This window comes from Peromyscus maniculatus, chromosome 4 (genome assembly GCF_049852395.1).
Source record: "Peromyscus maniculatus bairdii isolate BWxNUB_F1_BW_parent chromosome 4, HU_Pman_BW_mat_3.1, whole genome shotgun sequence".
Classification (NCBI taxonomy): Eukaryota; Metazoa; Chordata; class Mammalia; order Rodentia; family Cricetidae; genus Peromyscus; species Peromyscus maniculatus.
In genome coordinates this window covers 91142714-91169476 of record NC_134855.1, presented here as the reverse complement: position 1 = coordinate 91169476, position 26763 = coordinate 91142714, and the positions used below count along the sequence as shown (strand labels likewise).

General features: G+C 40.1%; 1 protein-coding gene across 3 annotated transcripts in view; it reads right to left on the bottom strand.

Moving 5' to 3' along the window:
- LOC102908789 (formin-1) overlaps nucleotides 1-26763 on the bottom strand; it is a 289240-nt gene that overhangs the window by 141845 nt on the left and 120632 nt on the right. For all 3 annotated transcript variants that reach the window (XM_076570309.1, XM_076570310.1, XM_006983846.4), the window contains one exon: nucleotides 371-458. In XM_076570309.1, coding sequence (XP_076426424.1) covers nucleotides 371-458 — 88 coding nt within the window. The remainder of the gene's footprint in view (nucleotides 1-370; nucleotides 459-26763) is intronic.

Here is a 26763-nt window from a genome sequence, read left to right as displayed (position 1 = left end):
TGCGAGATGAATTACAAAATGTCTGAGAGATCTTTCTCATAACAATCTAGTTGGTGCAGGGACTGCTTATATCAAACAAAAGCAACAATGGATTCTAACTGGGTATTGTTACCAGACATTCTAACTTTTTGGTATGTTTGAAAATTTTCAAAACAGAGTGCTCAGAAGACTTTTAAAGGAGGACTGTTAGGGAATAGGAAGTGGATTAACTGGAAATGCATGAGGGATGATATAGACAACAGAAGAGAAATAAGAAATACCTCAATACTCATATAAAAACATCACAGTAAAGCTGCAAGCTTATAATTAACATGCATGGAAAAGCTACAGAGAATTCAAAAGCCAGAGGGAGATGATGGGAAAGACTTACCCTGTTGGATATCCTTCATTTCCAAATGTAAACTAGATATCAAGATTCCCACAGTTTGAGATCGTTTTCCGTCCAATAACTTGATGATCTATAATTTTAAAGACAAAGAGAAAATACAAGCTCAAACAATCATGCAATCCCTCAGGAAAAAAAAAAAACACCAAAGACTTTAAGACTTTTAGATACATTGATATACTTACGGAAAAACTGACCCAGTACCACAGGCACTTGACTTAATGCTTAAATGGAAAGCAGTGTGTCTACATTACAGACATTTTAAAAATAAAGGAAAATTCCATGCAGAGTTCAGCTGGTCTAATACAAACAGCAAAAATCTTTAGGGTATTTTACTGATTTTTTTCTTTTAGGTTTTAAAATACTGTGCCTCGCCATGTAGACCAGATTGGCCTAGGACTCATGACCTTTTGCCTCAGCCTCCTGAGTGCAGAGGTTACAGGAATCTGCCACCACTCCTGACTACTTTGACCTCCTTAAACAAGGGTCCTAGAGAACAAGACATATGGAATCTGACTGCTGCTAGGTAAGATCTAGCTAATCCACCACAACTTCAATATTCAGGTAGCCACAAAGGTGGGAGGGATAGTATCACAGAAAGCCTCCCTTGGTTAGAGAGTGCTACCTGCCACTGAACTTATATGTGTTTTTTCTGAAGTTGGCTCTACTTCCCCAAAACAAGGAGGGAGGCAAGTATTTGTAGGCTCTGCCCCTGCATATGTACCAAATTCTGTTTATGCTTCTAATGAAACCTTTATACACATCCCTCTAAGTTTCTACTTATCCAGTCTTTCATTATGGAATTAATCAGATTCCTTTTTCAAAACCAGACAAAAGTGGAAAGAATACAATGAACACACAATTATATGACTCAGATTCTCTTCGCTGGTCATTGTTTTCTCTCAATTTTGAAAGCTTCATTCTATTTGATTTTCAATTATTACCACAGAAAGCCCCCTACAGGAAACACACTATATTAAAATCCTCTAGTTTATAGTGCAGTATAGCTCACACTGCTAATTACACACCTATCATTGTACATCATATCTCTAAAACCTTTTCATCTTGAATGATGGAAAATATCTGAGGGGCAACCTCCCAATATTACCTTCCCCCATATAGAATCAAGTCATCTATGAAGAGAGAAAACTCTATTTGTTCTTCTTCATTGTGGGTGTATTAATTACTTAATTAAATATGGTGGTTTGAATAGGAATGTTTCCTATAGACTCATATATTTAAATTCTCAATCATTGGGGAGTAGTGCTACTTGAGAGAGATTAGGAAGTGTGGCCTTGTTGGAGGAATTGTGTCATTGGGGGTGGGCTTTGGGGTTTCAGATGTTGAAACCAGACCCAATGTCTTGCTCTCTTCCTGATGCCTGCCTGTTCAGATGTAGAACTCTCAGCTACCTCTCTGGCACCATGTCTACCAAGAGCTGCCATGCTTCTAGCCATGATGCTAATGGACTAAACCTCTAAACTATAAGCCAGCCCCAATTTAATGTTTTTCTTTATAAGAGTTGCTTTGGTCATGGTGTCTCTTCACAGTAACAGAACACAGATTGAGACAATTAATTAATTAGGTTATTAATTAATTGATTAATTTTTCTTGCATAGAACCAGCTAGACCCTCTACTACTACATTAACTGAAGTGGTAAAAATGGGCACCGATGACTTATTCTTGATTTCACTGACAAAGGTTTCAGTTGATCATCATTGGTTAGGATATATCTTCAAGCTTTTAAAACATGGCCTTCATTATGCTCAAGTAATTTCCTTCTGTGATTGGTTCAGTATGTCTTTTTAAATCAGGAAATGTGTCATGCTAGTTAGTTTTTTTTGTCAACTTAACACAAACTCAGTTTAGAAAGAGGAGCCTCACTTCAGAGATGCCTCTGTCAGACAAGTATGTAGGGGAATTTTCTTGATTATTGATTGATGTGGGAGGGTGCCGCCCAGGGCTAACCTTGGACAAGTGGTCCTAAGTTGTATAAGACAGCAACCTTAGCAAGCCATCAGGAGACCGCTAGTAAGCAGCATTTCTTTGTGATCCCTGCTTCAGTTCCTTCCTCTGGGTTTCTGCCTTGAATCCCTGCCCTCACTTTCTTTGTCAATGCACTGTTAGCTTTTGGTCATGGTGTTTTACTGCAGCAATAAAACCCCAAGACAGATGTCAAATTTTGTCAAGCGCTCTTTCTATGTCTCTTGAGATGAACATGTGATTTTATCCTTTGTTTTGTTAATGTATCAGAATTACACACACACACACACACACACACACACACACACACCACACATACATGTGCACATACACAAATATACATATGTAGGGAGACAGAGGGAGAAGGAGCGAGGGAAGAAGGAGGAGAGGGAAGGGGAGGGGAAGAGAGCGAGAGCGAGAGAGAAAGCGAGAGAGAGAGAGAGAGAGAGAGAGAGAGAGAGAGAGAGAGAGAGAGAGAGAGAGAGAGAGAACCAGCTATTTGAGCTGGTGATAAGCCCTATGTAACTATAACATGTGATCTTTCCAACATTATCTTGAATTTGGCTTGCTAGTATTTTGTTGGCGGTACTCTATATTAACCAAGGTCAATGCTGCTTTTCATTTCTTGCAGTGTCTTTAGTATCAGAGAAATCCTCACTTTATAAAAAGAATCTGCAAGTGTGCCAATTTCAGATTTTTGAAGAGTTTGTGAAACAATGGCCTGGATTTTTCCTCAAGTGTTTGGTAGACTTGTCCACTATTTTTTCTTCAGAGAGATGTTAGAGTTCTGGTTCAATTCTCTTGCAGCTGATAGCTGTTCAGATTTTCTGTTTCCTCATGATACTGCCTAGGGTAAGTTACAGGTTTCTAGAAATTGACCCATCTCATCCAGGTTACTCAAATTTTTGGCCTATCAAGTATGGATATATATAATTATTCATATTGGTTTCTCATATTTTCCCTGTGGTATTAGTTGTAAATTCTGTGCTTTTTTTTTTTCATTTCACAAATTTGGGTCAGCTCTCTTTTTTTTCTCTTTGCATTTCAAAATTTGTCAGTTTTATTCATCATAAAAACGCAGTTTTAAATTTTTTGACATGTTTCCTGTGGAGGCCCAAATTACTCAGGATCAGAGAATCTGAGCTTGTTTTACCCAGCAGGTCTGCATAATGGGATGATTTGACCATGGGTGTGTTTACCAGGTGTTTGGAAGGATCTGCACTTGGCTGTATGTTGTGCTTTGATCTTGCAAGGGAGAGGTCTTTTGCCTCTCCCCTTGACATATTATAAAAAGCTCTTTTGAATAAAGTTCTGGGCGATTGGTTATTGATCCAGGGCCCTCCCAAAGATATCTTGTGTCTCTATCTTTCTCTTCATCATCTAGGTCTATCTTTTTACCTAATATTCTCTCATTCCTCTCTCCTCCATCCAAGAACCATTCAATAGGTGGAGGAGGTCGGAGCTGGCATCTCACAGTCTCCCAGTTTACAATCCTTCTTTTATGGACTCATGTTCAAATGCTTACTGTTTCACCCTTCTGCTGACTCTGGGCTTAGTCTGATCAAGTTACACAATGTATGGAGTTATATTGTTAGGATATTTTTCAACATACTCAGTCAGATCTATAAACCTTCATTATTGCTATCTGGGGTATCATGTAAGGTTCAGTATGCTGTGTTTTGTTTTTGTTTGTCTCAAGCAATTTTTCTATTTTCATTTGAGTTTCTTCTTTAACTCACTAGTTGTTCAGAAGTATTTTGTTTAACTCCAACTTACTTCTGATTTTACTAGTTTTCATTCTGCTATTACTGCTAGTTTCATTTCATTGTGGTCACTATCTACTTGGTATGGTTTCAACACACAATCTACTTGGTATGGTTTCAACATCTTAAATTTGTTGAGACTTATTTTGCGACCTGATATTCTCTCAACCCTGGACAATGTTCCAATTGAAAGGAACATGTGCTCTACTCCTGTCATCAGAATGCATTGCAGAGTCACCTTGAGGCATCCACAGGGAACTGGCACCAGGGCCATCACAAATACTCAAACCTACTGATGCTCTAGCCTGTTACTGTATGCTTAATAATTGCTTATACTGCCATTGAAATGTAAATTGTATATAGATCTTTGTTAGGCAGTATTGTTCTGGGTATAATGATAAGAAATATATCTGCCTATGTTCAACACAACTATCATAGTCCAACTAGGTGAACAAGAGGCAAACAGTGCTCCATGATTGCAAGAGAGACCAAGGAACTGAAAAGGCTATGGTAGAGCATTCCAATCTATCACTCTATGCACAGGGCCCCAGAACAGTACTTGCCATTCAAGCTTTTTTCTGGTTCTTCTGGAGTTAAAGTTCTGTCTGTTCCATATAGTTGGTGCTGATGTTTGGTTTATGCATAGTTATAGGTATGATATTTTTTGATGGATTGGCTATTTTATCACTATGTACTTTTCGTCTTTTATAACAGTTTTTTTTTTACATAAAGTATTTCATAGAGTCATGTTTTATATGATCATTTGGCTTCTTTTTTTTCTTAGCTAAGGATTTTTCAGTTTTACTGAACTTTATAAAAGCAACTTAAATTGTCTTTTTGTATACTTTCTTATTTTCATGTTGCTGTGGGATGGTCTGTATGTCAAATGCTCTGATTGGTCAATAAATAAAACACTGATTGGCCAGTGGCCAGGCAGGAAGTATAGGCGGGACTAACAGAGAGGAAAATTGAGAGAACAGGAAGGTGGGGGGAGTCACTGCCAGCTGCCACCATGACAAGCAGCACATGAAGATGCCGGTAAGCCACGAGCCACATGGCAAGGTATAGATTTATAGAAATGGATTAATTTAAGATGTAAGAACTGGATAGCTAGAAGCCTGAGCCATTAGGCCAAACAATTTAAACAATATAAGTCTCTGTGTGTTTACTTGGTTGGGTCAAAGTGGCTGTGGGACTGGCAGGTGAGAGAGATTTGTCCTGACTGTGGACCAGGCAGGACTGGAGAAAACTCCAGCTACATCATGCCTTAAGTGTGTTCCTAAGTTTGAAATGACTCTCTTGTGGAAAGTATACTGCTCATCTTTTTATCTTGCAGAATCTGTCAGTGACTGTCTTCTGATTGAGAAATATTATCCATTTACATTTAAAGACCTTATTGATAGAGATGTACAGCTGCCAGCTTGTTCATCTCTCTGGTTTTGTAATTGTTACTCTTTTCTTCTCAGGCTACTTTCTTTGGTCTTGTTCATTTTTTGCAGTGATATACTTTGGTTCCCTTCTTATTTTCTTTGAAGGGCCTTATGTTTAAACCCTGTCTGGTTAGATCAGGATTTACTTTAAATGTCCTATATGTGTAACAGTCTAATTTAAGCTGATCACTCACATACTTCTACTCTTTTACTTCTTCACCACCTTGTACTACATTACTGGTGTCATGAGTCACATACTTCTGATGGTGCAGTCAAGAATGCATTAAGCTTCTAATACTATTCTTTAAAGCCCTGTGGCATGGGTAAAAATTATTTACTCACAACCATTAAGGTATCTTATATTTGTTTGGACATGTTCCTCACCAGTGAACTTTGCGCGCGTGCACACACACACACACACACACACACACACGCACACGCACACGTGTGTGTGTGTGTGTGTGTGTGTGTGTTTCAGCTTACAGAATAAACATCTGCCTTATTTCATATAAAGTTCATCACTGCATCAAGTGGTGAAGAGCTTCTGCAGCTGCTGCTCATCTTTGTTTACTTTCCTTCATACCTGATGGAGAGTTTGCTTGCATACATTACGACTGGCTAGGAGTTTTCTTTCAGTATTTGGAATATAGCATCTTTCAGGCCTAGAAGTCATGGTTGGAAAGTGTGCCTTTTCATAAAACAAGTGGCTTTTATCTTGTGTTCACAATTATTTCTCTCCCTCTACCTTCTGAAGATTTGATTACAGTATATCTTGCTGTGTCCTATTGAGTTCTCCTCATTGGGGTCCATTAGACATCCCGATTCAGGATGCTCATTTCCACACCTATATTTAGGCCATTTTCTTTTGTCAATTGTGCATTCTGCACCTCCTCTCCCATCTTCTCCCATTATGTGCTGTTTGGTCTGCTTGGTGACATCCTTTATTACCCACCCCCTTAGATATCGGAGTTCAGCTCTGACCTGTCAAAGGGTTCATGGTGGGGAGGAGAGAGGAATGAGGAAATATTAGATAGAAATATAGGCAGAGATGGAGAGAAAGACAGAGACACAGGATAGCTTCCAGAAGGCCCCAGGTCAATACCCAGTTGCCTCAAGTTTTATTCTAATGGGCTTTTTATACAATACCAAGGGGAGAGTCAAAAGACCTCCCCCTTTCAAGATCAAAGTACAACATACAGCCAAGTGTAGACCCTTTAAAACACCTAGTAGTCTGGACCCTTGGCCAAATCATCCTATTATGCAGTACTGCTGGGTAAAGCAAGCTCAAATTCTCTGACCTTGAGTCAGGCCTTACTATGAGCCTCTGTGGGCCCCCACATTTAGACTTTCTTCACTCTTTTTCATGCATTCCTTTAGCTTTGAACTCTCCAGTCACCTCTTCTGCCTGGGTAAGAAAGCTGCTAAAGCTTTGTAGTAATTTTTCAACTCAGTGATTAGGTTTCACTACTTCACAGTTTCTATTTGCTCATTTCAAATGCTTTCTATCTCTGCTAATCTCTCATCCTATCCCTGCCTCATTTCTCCCAGCTCCCTGAACTTCACTATCACATTTATCTTGAATTAATCTTCAAGTACATCATGTGTGTTTGCAACTACAAATTCATTTCTGTTATTTGTTTTGTACCTTTGCTAGGTCCTAGCCTCTGTGTTTCTCTATATACCTTGTTACTCTTGGCTGATATATTTATGAAAAAAATAGTCATTTCCCTCAGTCTTTAGCTTTACAGATTGGTTTCAATAGAGAAAGTCTCCTGCCAATAAGCCAAAGTGAGTATGGATTCTTAGGCCCATGGATGAGCATTCTGCAGACATATGAATTCCCAAGCTCCCAATGAAAGAGGTCTTAATGGCTTCCCCACACTACGATTCTTCTTCCTCTGTTGTCTGGAGCACCATCACTTCTCTAGAGACATTAATATTTTTCCCAATTCACTTTTGTTCTCATCATCCCCCAAGCATCTAGAGTATGTCAGGTCCTATGAACAAAATGAGTTGAGTAAGAAAGAAACCAGCTGAAAAAAAAAATTAGAACATTGCGAACAACCTCCACTCTTCCCTCTCCTATAACCCATGGGGGAAGCCACTCAGCTGTGCTGGCCTCTGCCTGTACACCACAGGTGCTCCATAGCAATGGCAAGCCACCCAGCCAGCTCTTTTTGTTCCCAGTAGTCCCTACTCATGGACAGTATGCTGGGCTTGTCAGCACTCTTAAGTCAGGAAGACAGAAACCAGTCCCTGGGCAGCCCTCCAAAAAGCCAGAATACTGATTGCATGCTCCAATTTTTTCTTCCCAAGGGAGAAACCAAGAGTTAGGGGTTTACTCCAACCCACTCTACATTGAGAAAAGGGAAGAGTAAATGGAAAATAAGTACATGCTAGTTAGCATAGTCACCTTTGCTCACAGCCTCACCCAACTTGGCATCGTCTCTTCTTGGATTCAGACAACAGAAACTGGTCTTTCAGGTGCCTCCTGAATACAATTGATACAAATGACCATCTTATCCATTTCCCTTCCTAGAGAACCTAAAAGTGGTCTGTAGATCACTATGCAGTGAGGAGGGAGGACGGTCTTCAATGTGAAAATGCTACACATGTTCCTAGCATCTTTACTGTGATACTCTTTAGGGAACAAGACACATGGGAAGTTCTTAACTGATATCTGGATTTCCCATAAAGAAAATTGGTATGTACATGGGATGAGGAGGGCTGGTGCTTTCTACTTTGACGTCTTAACATCATGATACATTTCTTAGAGGTAGACAGACACAGAAAGAAAGGCGAGTAGTTAAAAGTGGCTGGTATACACTAGGCATGCTGCCCAGCCCCAGGTGGCTCACATGGCTACAGTGCAAGCATGAACCACTGTATTGAAGCTGAGTCAGGCCACATGGCAAGGGGCCTGGCTTCTCCCTCAGAGTTGGAGGTCAGCATCACACAAACTACAATTTGAAATGTAGAGGGAGACAAGGAAAGGGGGAGAAGGAATATATAGCTTAAAATATCTTCTGTAAGCCCAGTCATGTCCAGTGACTAATGGGAGACAAATGGAAACAAAACAAAACATGCACCAACCTCAGACAACTTCTAAACCAACCGAAGGAAACTGCCACACATATTTCGATCATTTCAAATTTATTCAGACTGGCCAGACAGTCTGTGTGGAGCAAGTGTTACGAGTAAGGAGGTGAAAGAAACTAGAAAGCTGAATGGGAGAAAAAGGAAGGTTTTCGTCTATTTGCTTCTTCTCAAGTCTCAGTCAACCTGATCACAGCACAGGCTGGAGCAGAGCAGGTCCAAGCAGCAAAAACTCTCATGCTAAAGACTCCAAATGGGCAGATGTAGCACTAAAGACTGAAGATACAGATCAGGCTCTAAAGACTTAAGTTCACAGAGATATTTGTGCTGTGAATTTTGTTTTTTACCTTTCTTTTTGTGAATTTGTATTTTTAATAACAGACACAAATGTTGTTTAGGTGTGTGTGGTGTGTGGTGCATGCACGTGGGTACACAGGTGCTGGAGAAGAACATCAAGTACCTTCCTTCATCACTTTCTACCTTATTTCTTCAGGACAAGTGTGGTGGGTAGCCATTCCAGCTTTGACCTGGAAGTTCCAACCCCCATTAAGACTTCGATAACGGTTATGCCTACAAGGCGGGGCTGAGAGAGGATGCTGAAGACCTGAGATTCAGATGCGCCAGCTCTCTTGGTTCCTGGACCCTGGACACTGGAGGTAGACCGAGCAGAGTTCTCCAGAGAACACCACTGGACTGCACCACACCTTTCCCAAACCCTGCAACCTACCTATCCCTTCATTTGTAAGTTACGCCACTAAATAAACCTCCCTTTTAACTACGTGGAGTGGCCTTAATAATTTCACCAATAGACAAGGTCTTCTTCTGCTAACTGGCTGGCTGCCCATCCTGCTCACAGCATCCACTTGTCTCCATCCCTCAATGCTGGGGTTTCAGGCACACACAGCCATGCCTGGCTGTGAGTGCTAGAGATTTGAACTCAGATCCTCCTCCGTCTGAGTCATCTCCCCAACTCCACAGATGCCTTTGAAATTTAAAAAGTGCAAACTATTTAAAAATATAAAGAATAGCCTGGCAATGGTGGTGTACACCTTTAATACCAGCACTTGGGGGGCAAAGGCAGGAAGATCTCTATGAGTTCTAGGACAGCCAGGGCTGTTACAAAGAGGAATCCTGTCTTGAAAAACTAAATATACATTTATATATATATAATAATTAATTATATATTTTATTATATATTATAGTCATTGTATAATTATAATTAACATGTATAACACATATATAGTTAATTGTATATTTCATTATGTATTATGGTTATTGTATAATTATAATAACTAATATGTATAATACACACACACACACACATATATGAGAGAGAGTAAAAATGTGCTTTTCTGATTTTACTCTCCAGTTAACCAGCATTGGTAAGGGGGTTTTCCACAGTCTACACCTAAACAAGTACACATGCCCACATGTATAGGGCTTATGGATATAATATGGAAGTAGCACACTGGAGTTGTAGTTCAGTGATGGAATGAGTACCTAGCATGAGCAAATGAGGTCCTGGTCTCACTAGTGAGAGAAGAAAGGCAAGTGTATGCTTTCATCTGTGCAGACTGTTTGTTTTTGTTTTGTTTTGTCTTATTCTGCAAGTTTTGTCCCAGTCCAAAAATACATCCCTGACAAATCCCATGTCCACAAGTATGTGATACTGTTTGTATCTTCTAATGAGGGATATTAAGACTTCCCCAAATGCTGCCAATTAAGAATGTTGTGATCACCACCAAAGGAAGGAACTTACCTGTAGTCATGCGTCTGTCTTTTTGTTGGATAGAATTACAGTTGTTCAAACAATATTCCCATTCTAAAATTTGATACGCATCACCAAATTGTTTTTAATAGGTGGAAGAAACTTACACTCTGACAAGTATTTGGCAGAATGATTGTCTTCCTGCCACACTTATTCCTTTTATTACCAAGTAAAATCTATTATTCAAAAAAAAAAGGTAAAATGTTTTTCATTCTTTCAATCTACAATTTTACTGATGTAATAGTAAGATTAAAGATTTGGGTTATGGGCTGCATGTTCTTATGAACTGTCTTCATATCCTTCTTGGTATGTTCTCTAATGACTAGATTTATTAGGCTGGTATGCTACAAAGGAATTAAATAAAGATATAGATGAACAGGAGGAGGAAAGATTTTTCCAAGAGACTGCCATAGAGAAAGACTTTTTTCTAAGGGAATATGAGGCCTGAGAATTACCCTTTACTGTGCCCCAGTCCATTGCACCTTCAAGAGTTCAGACATACAGTTGCGGGCATTGAGCACTCCACTATTGTAAATTTTACTCCATTAGTGGCTCCCTGTGGAATTGGTATAATTGGCAATGTTTCTGCATTCTGAAGTCCTATAAGGTAAATGTGCTGCCTCATGCTAGGGGTGATTTCAGGGTCCTGGAAACAAAAACACGTGGCTTAGCTAGCCCGACTCTCAGTTCTTAACTGTGATAAAAACCCGGGGTCTCCTTACCAATTACATCTCCATGAACTGAGGAATCTGCCTTTCTAATTGAATGGCCAGAAGAAAACATGGAAGCAAAGAGACAAAGAAAACAAACAGAAGAATGATGATTTCAAATAGGCTGAGCCTTTGAATTATTTGGTTTTCTACCAATGGCCATTATTTTGTTTTAAAAGTAATTTTTAACAATTTTTAGGATCAATATAAAATTTCAAATAATCAGAACTCAATGTAACAGACATTTTCCTTGTTTTTTTTTATTGTATTATGCATATCATTAGTAAGCTAATTTCTAGATAGACAAAGTAAATATAAAGAATTCTTCTTGGAAGAGAAAGATCATATGACAAGAAGATGAATGAGTATTAGATATTTGTTGTACCAAATTTACTGACTTATCTAGGATAGAGTGGGCTTGAAAGAAATCTAAAAATTGATTATACCTCCATATTTTCAGATTTAGTGAATATTCTAGACTGGTGATCATGATGATTACTGGAAAAATTAAGATTCCCAAGTTGTCTGAGATTGTCAGATATTAAATATCTTTTCATAGTAGTATGATGATTAATTTTAAATGTCAACTTTCCACAATTTAGAGTCAACTGAGAAAAGAGACTCAATTGGGGAACTGTCTGGATCAGTTGATCTCTGGTTATGCCTGAGTAATTTTCTTCATTGTTAACTGACATAGGAAGACCCAGTCTACTGTGGGCAGCACCACCACCTAGACAGGAGGTCTTAAACAGTATAAAACAGAAGGAAGCTGGCTGAGTGAATTGATCAGCATGGATACATTCATTTATTCTTTGCTCTCAACTATGAATGTGGTGTGGCAACTTTCTCAAGCTTCTGTCTTTGTGACTTCTATGCAATAAGGGATTGTAACCTGGAACTGGAAGCCAAATAAATCCTTTCCTTCCCGAAGTTGCTTTTAGTCAGGATGCTTCACCACAGCAACAGAAATTAACTAGGACAAGTATGAATTTAACTGTTACATTAAAATAAATAACTACAGAATTCTAAATACAAAAGGTTATATCAAACCAATTACAAAATAAAACTCATTAAGACCAACTCATTTCATGTAGTAGTCTGGTTTCCATTACTCAGGACTACTTTGAGCATTTTTTAAAGTTGTCTGCTCTAAAGAAACAATATAACAACCTAGAAAGATGAAGGCTTAGAGTGACAACAACAGTAGTTCTCCCCTTCAGCTGCAGGCTGAGTCTTTGTGGTCCATTGGCCAGTTGTGGGATCAGCATCATGATTGGGTGGAACAAGTTTGAAGTCAGAAGTCTGAAGACTAGTATTCTATCTCTAGTCCTTGTTCATCAACTCATCCTTGTGCCAGGGTTGGACAGGCAGTGTGTCCAGAACAGTAGCTCTCACAATGTGCAAATTGACATGTCTGCTGCAAAGGATGGAAAGGTTATACATGCATGCGTATGTGTATACACATCTCTGTCTGAAGGGAGTTCAAAGACTAGTTTAAACATATGGGGCTAGTGAGATAGCTTTATTAGCAATGTGCCTGCTACACAAGCATGAGAACCAGGGTCCAAATACCCAGTACCGGTGTGAAAACCCAAGCATGGTAATATGTGCCTATAATCCTAGCACTCTGTAGGTGGAGACAAGAGGATCCTGAGGGTTGCTGAAAATGAATTTATTTAGAGAAGGATTCTAAATGAGATGGCTATTCTATAGTGTCTGGGGGACTCCAAAACAATTCTCAAAATGTTACCTTTTTCCTTCAACACGAGCCCAAATTCTGACCTTCAGAAAATCTCTCCACGGAGACCAGCAGAGAAATAAGGCTTGCCTACCAGGAGCCCCATGCTCAGACACTGTTGTCTCTGACTTGGATGGCTACCATGCTGGAGATGCTTCAAGGCTTTAGGACCCACAGGCAGTGAGGGCTCTCATGATGGAGAAGGGCACAGGGTTGGTCCATCACCTTTCATTGCTGGACATTGGTAGGACCCCTGACTTTAACATTCTAACGCTTCATCTGATGAATCTCACGTTAATACTTTCCATGTTCATGCAAATCCAGTACACAGGAGGCATGTGTAAGCTCCCAGCTGGAATTTGCTCCATAAAGGTTCTCCAATAGCAGTGTCTAGTCCGGATTGTATGGGGAAGTTCTCTCAGAAAGACTTACTGGAGAACGTGAAGATTGATATAACTTGGTTTATCCAATGTGGACTCTGTTGAACTAAAAAGTTTAGAATCATTTAAACCTCAACAATAAAGAAATCTGCAAATTTTGTCTAATTTATCCTTCTGGTGCTATATATTAAATATGGATCAGATTTTAGAACTGGTGTGCTTGAACAAAATTATGAAATTCTTATGATTGTATCCATACAAGGCACATGTATTTGTAGTCATTTTCTCACAGGTCAGAGCTTTATTTCCAATAAACACAAAGTAAAATTTTAATCCCTTATGGTACCCACTTTTCACTCTCATGCACCTTTCTTGATTTGTCAGAATCCTCAAACTCATTCCCTACCAGCAGATGACTTTTGCTATGGAAGTGTGTTACTTCATACCTGACTCAAATCCCTATGCTCCCTTCTTGAATAACCTTTTACTATATGCTGGCTGGGGAAGACAGACAACAGCTGGTCACAGTCCCCTGCACCAAGCTTGGGAAACCACACGGGCCTCTTAACAAGAGTTGCTTTATATCAAATCCTGAAGAATTGGTTTCTGAGTAATGTTAGAAAGCCCTCAGTTTATCTCAGTTCTATCTGGAGTCAGCAGAACTTGGCAGCACACAGTCTTCATCTTAGGTATAATTTCAGTTGGGGGAGAATGAGATTTGGGAAGCATTCTAGTGACCTACAAGTGGACCGTGTGCAGGGGCAAATTCACAGGTTGCATTAAACCCTATTAGACATGCCTAGTTTAAGGTAGAGCCTTTCCAGACTCCTGCCACATACCACAATTACGGCATGTCACACATATGCACTATTACAGTGCCTAGGGAACTCGAACGGAGAAAAGGCAAGCCCACTTTCCAGTGTTGGAACCTATGCTTGAGCCAGTGTACACAATTGATATTTTTTTACATATATGGATTAAAATGAAAAGCCGCCTCACTGAATGAGAATTAAGACAAAAATGAGAAGACAGATGGCTATACTGGAAAAACCACACCCTTGCCACTCCACTAGAAATGTCATGACAGATAGACTGAGAAAGAACTCTTGCCAAGTTCAGGGAGAGTTTCACAGAAAATCTACAGAAAATCCATACATATTGCCAGCTTGCTGCCTGCACTTGGCAGACAAGACCAAGAGTAAAAATAAAAATAGATGGTTCTGAATGGATCATGAAAGCTGGACTCAGTCTTGGATGAATGAGGAATGTGTCACAGCAACAAAACTCAGAGCCACGTAGACTCCTTCTCCCACGGAGTCTTGTCTTTGCTGAGACCATGAAGATTGATTCCTACAGTTACATATCTACTGGACACCAGGCACATTCAAATCTGTAACAGATTCAGCAGACCATTTGTTTTTGGGCTTAGTTCACCAGTTTGAACCTTCTTAGTCTCAATCATGGGGGTTTTGTCACCCATGAGGTCTCAATTATCACAGAACTGGAGGACAGGCCTCCTGTCCACTTAAATAGATAGGAGGGTAGACATTGACTTTCACAGCAATGATGTATAGCACATACTTTCACATAGCTACATACATACATATATGTAGCATACTTTCAAAGATGTAGAATAAACAGGCATGTGGCTTGTCTAGGTTAGATTGGACAAAAGAGTGGAGAACATGCAGAAAATGAGTACTTTGATTCTCCTAAAGTTAAACTTTCCATAGGGGCAAGCTCTTTTTTTTTTTTTTTTTTTAAAATGTAATGTGCTTCTGATTAGTTTGATGCTGGCTTTTACACATGCAATAACAGCCCAGATACTTTATATATACACACACAATTTTCTTTTTAATTAGGTATATGTATGTGTGTGTAGGAGGGTTATGCATATGGGTGCAGGAGCCAGAGCAGGCCATAGAAAAAGTTGGATCCTGAGAGCTGGAGCATCAGGCAGATGTGAACCTAACGTGGGTGCTGAGAACCAAACTCAGGTCCTCTGAGAGAGCAGTGAGCACTCCTACCCACTGAGACATCTCTCAGACCCCATTCTCCATTTTTGTACTTTTGACTGGTGGTGTCTTACATTTATCTTCATATCCATGCTTGCAAACACTAATTCCTGGCAAAACTCTGGGTAGGAAGAGGTTGGTATTCACCTCTTCTGGTGAGAAGTTCACTTATCTCTGGGATTCACTGTGATCTTTACAATTTTCAGTCACAGGTTCCGAAACAAAATAAGCAATAGCTACTACAGTCATTACAGAAGTTTTGTGTTGTTTTTTGTTTGCTTTGAGATGTGGTCTAACTATGTCACCCATGCTGGCCTTGAACTTGTGATCATCTAGCCTCAGTATCCCAAGTGCTCACATTTACAGACTTAAGCCAATATATCCAGGTGTCTTTATTATGGAGGCTTAAAGACAGGCATACTTTTCCATTCAAGAGGAAGAAACTGGGGCTAGGATGTAGCAGTGGTAGAGCACTTGTCTAGCCTGCATGTAGCCTTGGTTAAATCTCCAGTGTGGAGTGCATGGGGCAAAAGGGGAGGTGCTAGAGACACAATCCAGTTTTTTAGCTATGGCTTTTCTTGGGACTCTGTGTTGGTTAATTTTATGTCCACTTGACACAAGCTAGAGTCATCTGACATCAGTAGGGAACCCCAACTGAGAAAATGACTCAATAAGACTGGGCTGTAGGTAAGCTTGAAGCGCATTTTCTTCATTAGTGATTAATATGGTATGTTCAGCCTATTACGGGTGGGGCCTTCCCTTGGCTGGTGGTCCTGGGTTCTATAAGAAAGCAGGCTGAGCAAGTCATGAGGAACAAGCCAGTAAGCAGCACCCTTTCATGACCTCTGCATCAGCTTCTCTTTCCATGATCCTGGACTGTTTGTTTTGCCCTAACTTCCTTTGACATTCTGACTTCCTTTGACGACCAACAGTGATGTAGAACTGTGGCTTGCTCTTCATCAGCCATGAAACTTCTGTGAATAATTATTGTATCCATCTCTTGTTTTGCTTTGGAACCCTGTGGCTGAGAAATGTAAAGATTACACTGAATAAGACAAGCTAAACCGTCACCTTTAGTCTACAAAATTAACCATTTCCTCCCCAACTTGCTTTTGGTCATGGTGTTTAATCACAGTAATAGTATACCTTAACTAACTTAAAAAATCATATTAGTAACCCATCTGCCATTTCTCATATGGAAGTAAATGGATGGGACAGGTAAGTAACTACTTCTCCTGGCCAGTGGCAAGAGTGGGTACCAGCTGAGAGAAGAGCTAGAGCAGAACTGGCAGCCATATTGCTTTCTACCCTTAGAGACAATGAGCGCTTCCTTGGACACACAATTACTCCTAGGCAGGTGCCCAGGAAAATAAATGCAGACTCAGGTCTTCCCTCTCTGCTTTTCCATGTTCCACCCCCAGCCTCTGGCGTGGCACCAGAGAAATGGTTGGCAGGCTCCATGGTGCCATATTATGAAATGTCAACTGACTTGGTGCAAACAAGCCCCAGCTGCTGATGGCCAGTGTAGCCCAGCATGCTTCTGGGCAGAGGCCTCTGTCAACTGGCCTGATAATGCCATTAAAATGAGCTTTCCACACGCAGCCTGATAATCCGCCCCATTAAATGTTTCAAGGGAAACTGAGCTTCCCTGTTCTGTCAGAATGTTAGGTCTGACTCTCGTCCATGGCCTTATTTTTGGGGACACATAAAATTGCCCAGATGAAGTTTACTTTAAGAATTTGGGCTCCTTACCAAGAAATGTGAAAAGGCAAATTGTCATCCTGTCCTGAGTCTGAGAACATATTTGGCAAACCCATCCCCACACTGATGAGACTGAAAAACTCTTTTATTGATTTAAAGGCTGGTGAATTCTGTCCTGCAAGCAAGCTCAGAGGAGGCCACAGCAGGTGAAGGCTGCGGTTGTGGTGGGGGAGCGGTGTGACAGGCAGGAGACATTTCTGAACGTTTTAGCACTTTTTAGCACTTACACAGAGAGAAAGCCCCCAAACCAAATCGCATTTTCCCCCCTACTGATCATTGAGAGAAGAAATGACCAAGAGAAATCACCGCCTGCAGGTTGCCCGATTTCTAATTTCTGCATTGAAGATCCACAAGGCAAGTTTTAAGTCGCCAGTTTGGGGCCATTTGTTAAGTTACCCTTGAACAGTCACAACACATGGTTTCTGATGCTCCTGGTGATGCTTATGCTACTGGTCCATGGGCTGCACGTCAGTAGTGAGGTGACTGCAAATTAAAGTTGTATTTCCTGTAACTGAAGGTTGGAGTAGTGTTGAAATACATGTCTGCATGTTTATAAAGATTTATTTTCTTCCTTGTGTATGTGTATATCTGCATATGTGTATAGGCACGTGTGTGAGGATGCCCACTGAAGCCTAAAAAGGGAATTCAATATCCTGGAGCCAGAGTTGTAGGTGGTTGTGAGCTACCCAAGGTGGGTGCTGGGAACTGAACTCCAGTCATCTGCAAAAGCAATGTGCATTGTTAAACACTGAGCCATCTCTGTGGCCCTGGTATGTTTATAAATCCCTGATGATTGACGTGTGTCTTTTTCTTCTTGTTTACTAGCTGGAAATACCTCCAGTGTCAGTCTCCATGGAATCACCCAAATACTTAGTCAATAATGGTGGCAAAAAAAGTCATATAAGGCAGATCCCAAGTACACAGACTACCATATTGCCCTCCTAAAAGCTCTGAGAACAAAGTTTGTATGATGTTTGGACTTCCTGTATTATTCTATATAATCTCCCATCTAATAAGAAAACCTTGAACCCAGTCTTTTATATATCCTTGGTGGCTCAAACAGTGCTTTCATTTCCCAAGTCTGAAGTGCTAGCTAGTCTCCTGAAAAGAGCATATGCTAGTAATTACTCCAAGCTGCTCAGAGATAATGGACAACAGAGAAGTTATTATCCTCAATGTCATCATATGTCTTTGATATGATAATCATTGAATTCAAGATATCAGAAATGATGGATGGCTTTTGATTTCAAGAATATCCAAGATGCAAATCACCTGGCTTGTCCAGACTCTGTCATGGCTGGTGAAGATCAACCCACAGTGAGCAGTCCAAGCTTCAGGACTGCCAGCCACTAGATGGTGACAGCTGATGCAGAACTCATAAGGAAATACTTCCTCCTTTGAAGATACCCGAGGTGACATCACAGCTTCCTTTTGCAGATTCACTTTACCTAGAGCATTCTTGGAAGCCTTAATTGGCCATCACTGCTGGAACGTATGCTACTCTGTTAATTCTGAGAAGTAGCCACTGACATGGGCATCACAATGCTTATTGGGGCAGAGTTTCTTTCAAACACATAAGATGATGATCCTGAGACATGTTAAAAGGGAAAGCTGGGGTAGTACTGTGTGAGCATGTGTGACTACTAGGACATTGGTGTGGATCCTAGAACAATGCCGCTCTAATTGGTCTTCTGGTCCTTCTTACCACAGTACAGCAGGTAGAGGAAGGGAACGACTGTCACATGCCTGGTCAGTGTTCCTGTCAAAGGAGTGGGCCCCCTGATCTCTATTTAGCACCAGTCCTGGAGCAGAGCTCCAATCTACTGACTGCAGAATCACAAACGTTAGCACCTTAAGATTTCTTCAAATGGACTAGTTCATAATAAACACAGAGTAGGTGATTTGTGTAGTCACCCAAGCATCTGTGTCCTATCACTTGAAATATATCTCACCTTAAGGAACCCCCAAACCATCACAGTACCTTGGAACATGGCCCATCTGTCCTACTATATTTCATCTAAGACAGTCACAGCTTCCATTTAATTATACATAGATAGCAATTATGAAACCATTTTCTAATTAGAATTTTATTTTGCTTTTATTCTTTTGAAAAAGTTATTTGCCACAAACACATAATCCTGTAAAAATTCCTTAGTTTTTCTTAGCCTTGAACTTTAGAGTAATGTAATTTTCTTTGGAGAATATTTTAATGAATGACATATTTAAAAATCATCACTGTAGCTAGACATGGCGGCACATGTTGGCTAGCTCAGCACTTGTGGAAGCTTGCTAGTTAGAGACCAACTCTGCTAAACACTGAGCTCCTAAACCAATCTGGAATAAATGCAAAAACAAAGACTAGAGAGACTCACTGGTGTGGGTGAAGGTACTCTACAGCTCATCTTTTTCAAAGCGGTGCAGTCTTCTATGCTCTGAGTATACATGAGTTCACTTACACATTCTAGCATTGACAAAGGAACATTGATGTTTTCACATTTTTGTTTTGACAAAGGTTTCACAAACCTTTTTATGTATTCTTCCGGTAACAAATGTGTGAAAATCTGAACAGAGGGTGTATACAGGTTCATATTAATTAGACAGAACCACACTGCCTTTGAACACAAGAAACATTTGAATGCTATCAGCTGCAAGTGGAGTTGCTACTCTTCTTAGCGATCCCAGCGTTTCAGAACTAGATTTTTCAATTGTTTTCCAAGCTTATGGGTCCTCAATGGACCTCAGTTAAGTTTTGTCTTATATTTTCTGAATGCTGATCATCTTCTCAAGTTTACTGGCAATTCATTTCATAAGTCTGGCCAAATATATTATTTGTTTAGTGTATGCACCTGTGTTGGAGTGTACACATGCAGGGGCACATTTGTGCTGGTCAGAGGACAACACGTGGAACTCTTGCCTTCCACTGTGAAGGTTCCAGGAATCAAAACAGGTTTTCAGGCTTGGTGTCAGTACCTTTACCTGCTGAGCCTTTTCACTGCTCACGCCCTTTAGCACCTCTCTATTGGAAACAGATTTTTTTTTTAGTCGTCTATAAGAATCTTATATACACTTTAGAATATGTTAATTTGTTTGTATGCATTTCAGATATGCTTTCCAAGCTCGTGGCTTAATTTTCACACTCTGCAGAATTTATTCATGAGCAAGCATTCTTTATTAATGTGATCATCTTTCCTCTTTTGATAATATTTCCTTTATCTGTTCCATGTGATGACAGGAGACATGGGTCTATATTCTAATAGTTCTATAATTTTTTTTTTCATTAAGGGAGGCTAGGCTTCATTTTATTTCCTTTCACACAATATATATTCATCTTTTAAAATGTTTTTTCAGTAGTTGATTTTGCCCATGGATTTGAGATACCATATTTCTCATAGACATGTTCTTACATATGCTCAGTCTTCTCCTCTTTCAGTCCATCTGTCCTCTTGCATTGATTACTAGCTTTCTATGCTATCCTAAATCTCCAATTATTTTTCTTGATAAAAAGTAAATGGGGATCTTCCACTGTTTTTAATTTTATTTATTTATTTGAGTTTCTTGTTTGTTTTGAATTTTTGTCTCCTAAATAAACTTTAGAGTTAAATCCTTAAATACCAAATAATCCTATTTGTTTTGATCAGAGTACTTAGATGATCTGAATCCACTTGGGTAGCTGACATAATGCCTGTCTTCATTATAACAATATGCCTTTCTCCTTTTGTTTAGAGCTATTTAATGCTTTCAATAAAGATAATATTTTCTATATTAATTATGACTGCTTGGATTTATCCTGGGATAGTTAATGTTTCTATAATAGTATTTTTACAACTAGAATTCCAAGCTCCTTATTGCTAATATATAAAAGTACAATTGGTTATTATAAGGCAACATTATAACTAACATGCAATCATATTCTCTTATGTTTATGCTGAATTCAACAGAAAGGGGTTTTCTTCACAGAAAATCACATCTATAAACAATACTGTTTCCTCTCTCTCTCTTGTTTTGTTTTTTTGAAACAGAGTTTCTCTGTGTATTCCTGACTGTCCTGTAGACCAGACTGGTCCCAATTTCACAGAGGTCCACCTGCTTCTGCCTCCCAAGTGCTGAGATTAAAGGCGTGAGCCACCACTGCCTGGCTCTCTGTTAACATTTCTGTCTTTGCAACATGGTTTGTTTATCATTCCTTTGGCTGACCACACTGGTGTGGATCTCTACCACAATCATAAACAAAAACAGTAGACATAGGTGTTCACAAAGAAAGCTTCAAAATTCTCACCAAATATGCTTTTTATCTTGTGCCTTTTTAATAAACAGTTGAACAGTAACCATGTTCTCTTCCATTCATAGTGAAGCTATAAAATTTCACTGTAAATCATAATGACATTTAAACAAATGTTTTGGCATCATCTTTTCTGATAATCATATTGTTTTTCTTCCCTTATTCTGTTAACAACCCACTAATTTATGAAAGCATTTTATAATTTGAATCAAATTTTCCTTTCACGTTAATCATCCAACAGTTTCTATACTATGCTGCATTCTGTTTTTTGATATTCTGGCTAGGGCTTCAGTTTCTACCTTTGTGGTTTTCCCTGTATCTGACCTGTGTGTTCTTGTCTGGTAGTGCCATCAAGGACACGGATGCTATCAATGACATTAACATGATACTCCATTCCCTGAAACACTGTGTCTAGGGGAAGTTGGGAGCAATAAAGCCATCTGGCCTTGGCCCATGCTCTGTGTGATGATTTGAAGCTACTAATCTAATTTCCTTAATATTTATAGAGCCATCCAGGTGCCTTATTTCTTCTTGGCTGTTCTGATAGTTGATTTTTCTAGGGAGTTACTTCATGTTATTTCATTTACTGGCATGGTTTGGCTGGTCATCTGTCACATACCCCTCTGCATCAGGAGTGGCCTGTACTCTTACTTCCCAACACTTGTTATTTGTTCATTGTGTTCAATTGTGTCAAGTTTTTGAATACTGTTACAGTTTTCAATTAAACTGTTGTCTGTATCGATTTTCTGAGCTGTGCTTCCATTTCCTAAAATTTCCATTCTCATCTCATTTTAAATGTATGGAGCTCACTCCTGTGAGCCTGTAACTTACAAAAACAGCTTTCCATGGTTAACTTAAAATTTCCTTCTAATTCCTTTGGGTTTTGTTTGTTTGTTTTGTTCTAGCTATTAATTTTGGAGGCTTCACTTTTTTTTAAAATATTTTATCTTATTGAATTTAAATATTCACAACCATACATTTCAATTTCAACTTAAATTTTCATACCGGGAATTTTTAACTTTTTTGTAATAACTATTCTCCAAATTCTATTATAAATATTCTCTTAACCCATGAATACTACTGATAATTACTATTTTTGCAAATGTAAGCTTTTTTTATATTGACATGTGTAAATAGTTGTTTTTGTTGTTGAATGAATGAATGAATGAATGATTTCTAACATTATCTCACTCTTACAGAAGGATGCAGGGTATGTGGGAAAGCCCTTATCTTTGTAGAGATTTGCAATGTTCTTCTTTACGGTTTCTAAAATTGCTTCAAAACAAAGCTTTGATTTGCCAGGCATAGCATTTCACACCTGTAATTTCAGAACTTCAGAGGCTGAGCAAGAAACCTAAGCCAGTCTGAATGACAGCCTGCCTTAAAACCCTACAACAACAACAACAAAACAAACAAACAAAAAACCTGCTTCTTTTCTTTTTCTTTTTCTTTTTTTTGTTTACACACATGTATAAATATGGCAGTTAATTTGGATTTGGTGTACTCCTTTTTTTTTTTTTTTTGGTTTTTCGAGACAGTGTTTCTCTGCGTAGCTTTGCGCCTTTCCTGGAGCTCACTTGGTAGCCCAGGCTGGCCTCCAACTCACAGAGATATGCCTGCCTCTGCCTCTCGAGTGCTGGGATCAAAGGCGTGCGCCACCACCGGCCAGTTTAGGTGTACTTCTTAATAGAGAACGTAGCCTAGGAAAGCATCATATTTAAGGATCTCACCATCCCCTAAATCAGCCGTTTTACTTATATGTTTGCTTTATGTTTAGAGTTGTTTATAGGCCACAGTGGTCTACAAAGACTGAAGGAGGCCAGGTCATGTTACCTGCCAAACCCTGACTATGTTACACTGTACCATAGATGTGGGCCACCATGATGGCCAACTAAAAAGAGTGCCAAGAAGCAGAGGAACATTTTGTTATCTTATGTTCTATTCCCTGGTTTTCTTTCGGCATTGAAGGCATTCATCTTACAGCATCTGACTGAATGAAGTTCCTTCACTTTAATTGCATAGCTGTGCCCCAGCAGGGCCCACACAAACACAAAGATGGAGCAAAATGGATTTCTGCTAAGCCTGTGGGGCCCAAGAATATGACTGATAGGTGAAACAACTGGTTATAACTCAACCTTCTGCTATCCTCTGGAATGACATTAAAGAGGTTATTGTTGTTGTTGTTGTTGTTTTTCCTGGTGATGCTGGCAATACAGTGGAAACAGTGAACATTTTATGCAGATAACTGTACAGATGAGCCTTAGGAAGGTGAAAGACTTACCCTTTGTACAGAAAAGAACAGATGTTTCCCAAGACCCTCAAGCCTCCTTATACTCTACCTCCATTCCTAGTCTATTCACATCCCCTATCATATTGGGCTTGCTAGAGAAAGCACTTGGTTTCACACATGTAATTCTGGCCTCATCTACAGCCTTGCCATTAACTTCCTGTTGCTCTGAGAAGACATGGTGATCTCAGCTTATAGGTGAGAATCCTGTGTACTGATCCACGTTCTACCTCCTTCTCCAAGCATATTCAATCCCAGAGGCCCATGGCTTCCATAGGTGGCAATTCCATGGCTAAGCACCTACAAAGCTAGTTTCATATAAACATCATAAGGAAGGCCTAGTTTCTCCAGTGTCTTACTAATGCCTTCTAAACATAGTATGCTGCAGGCATTTCACCGCTACATTTTGAATCACATTCTTCCCTAAGCAATCATCTCAATGTCTCAGTTTTTCCATTAGTAAGATGATTAGAGTACAGAGTGATCTATTTATAATAAGCCCCAGCTTAAGCACTGTGGCTTTTCTTTGGCCTCATTTTAAATGCATCTCTCTTTGTTAATTAATGTGCCTTATCCCAGAGTTGCAAGTCACAAGAATGTTCCTGAGTTGGCCAGGGAGGAGGAGGACCACACCCCAGGCGGAAGCTCCAACCGTCCTCAGAATTGATGAGAATGCAATAGTCATGTGAAGAGCAATGCTTAAGAGTTGGGTTCCAGGCTTGTCTTAGGCCAGTGGTTCTCAAGCTTCCTGATGCTGCAACCCTTTAATACAGTTAGTTCCTCAGGTTGTGATGAGCCCCCCCCCCCACAACCATAATTTCCATTGCTCCTTCATAATTGTAATTTTGCTGCTGTTATGAATCTTAATGTAAATGTCTGCAGGATTTTTGATATGCAACCCCTATGAAAGGGTCGTTTGACCCCTAAAAGAGTCACAACCCACAGGCCGAGAACCACTATCTTAGACTAAGGAAGGTGAGGGAATCTACGGGAGAGTAAAGAACAATGCTAACTAGATGGGACTGAAACCCTGGGACTTGGTCCCTATTGCTTTTAAGCCTCCCTTCTCACCTAGGAATATTTTACACATGCAAAACACCTTAATGTGACTTAGTAAGGCACCTGGCAGAAAAGTTAATTAATGAAGATGAAAACACTAAAACTCAGGTTATTTAGTAACCAGGGCCTGGAGCCAGATCCCAATTAAACCACTGTTGTGGTAAAGGAAGGGATCAAAATGCCCAATAGGTTCCATCTGGCTGCTTCTGGGGGTTAGTACAGAGCCTCATGGCCTTGTCAAATTAGCCTCCCCCCTCTCCTTCCCAGGGCAGGGAGGATCTGAAGTGGTTCTCCAGGGGACCTGGGCAACTCCGGGGCTCCAGCACTCCCTTGAGAAGGGCTGGTAAGGAAGGAATCCCACTGGAAGCAAGCATGACTCACAGGTAGCCCAATCTTCTTTGTCATGCATTTCACAGGAGGGCCCCTAAACCTCCAATCCCATTTGTACCCCACTGAGGAGATCTGATAACGGTCTTGGCAGAACTGAGGCTTTTCAAACTTCTGGCAGGGGCCTCACTGACCCATAACATGGCTGTACACATGATTTCTTCTCATACTGTCTTTGTAAATTGACCATGGCTAACCTTGCAGTTCTAATCAGATCAATCAGAATAACATTTCTCTAGCTGCTGCTCACTGGCAGCCTCCTGGGCTGAAGCGTGACTCAGAGTCAGCCTTGGATACCAAAGGCGGATTTTGGAGTTTCCAGTGGTCTCAGGTTTCTTTTGCTTTTATCACAGTTGGTGAGCTTTGTAAGGTCCGTGTTTACAGCCATGCAAATTAGCCTCAGCTGGAGAGAACTCAGGTCGGGCCTAAATGAAATCACGCACTGGGTCAAAGGTATTTTATCAAAAATTACAAGTGTGGCCACAATACTGGGGTTAAACCAGACTCCCTTAGGAAGTAAACCGACAGCTTTGTCTGGTGGAACCTGAACTCTTGGCCTCTGGAACCTGAAGTCTTCTAAGGAATGGCAGGAAGATGAAGGGCCAGGCTAGTCTAGTGGAGGCAGGCCAATTCCACCGATGGCTGGGCTGCCAAGCACTTTTTGGATATAAGGACAGTTGTGATGAAGGGATATCACATTTTTAGAGAAAGAACTGTGCTTGCAAGCTTGGTTTGCAGTATAATTTCTGTCATTCATTGGTTGGGCAAGTCTCAGATTGACTGACTGCACACACACACACTCAGTTTCAAAAAACGTCTGCGAGACAAGGTGCCCACATGCAGCTAAGTTCTGACACTTTGTACCTGGAAAGAGTTGTTTCAGACTTCCTCCTCAGATGCTATGCCACTTACAAAAGCTAAATGACCCAAGAAGCAACCCCTAGTTCGTTGCCTCTGGCTCCAAATCTACATTGAGATTTTCCAAAGATTGCCCATTGATATCTCAGTACCTAAAGGAACTTTATTTTAAAGTGATTCCGTTCAAACGAGGGGGTTATTAAAATCACAGTTACTCCCTGAGGCCCATGTACCTGCGATTCATACAACACGGCACAAGCTTTACAGCAGTCAAGTTTGCAGAATGCTCCAGGAGTGCTGAGATGTTGGTTCCTGTGGGATTCCCTTGTCTAGCTGCCCTCTCACACAGAAAGTCAAATGAAAGCTGGTGGATGTTAAGGGTTCTCATCTGCAGAGCAACCATAGGAGCCTCGGAGTCCCTCAACTTGAAGGTCATCCATTGACAGACAACTGTCACACAGACTTGAAAGGCCTCATCCAGGATTTGAGTCTTGGCTGGGGTCAGTCAGAACTACAGAGCATGAACACTGACAGCAAGCCAGTGCTACTTTGACTGTACAATGACTGGAAATAAGATTCAGACTTTGCCAATGAAGTCAACATTGTAGTTACATTTAGATGAATGCATTGGTTTTCATGGGACTAAGAACACAGCTCTGAGCTGTCTATTCTTGGTCTGCTACTTATGAGCTGTGTGATGCTAGGCTGTGTGATACCCAACCCTTCTGTACTCTAGTTTCCTAATTGGCAAAATGGGAGTAATGCTGGTAATCATCTTCCTGAGCTCTTGTGGAATTAACTAAGTTAATATATACCAAGCAATTAGACTATTAAAAAAAAAAAAAACTCCTAGCATTACTATT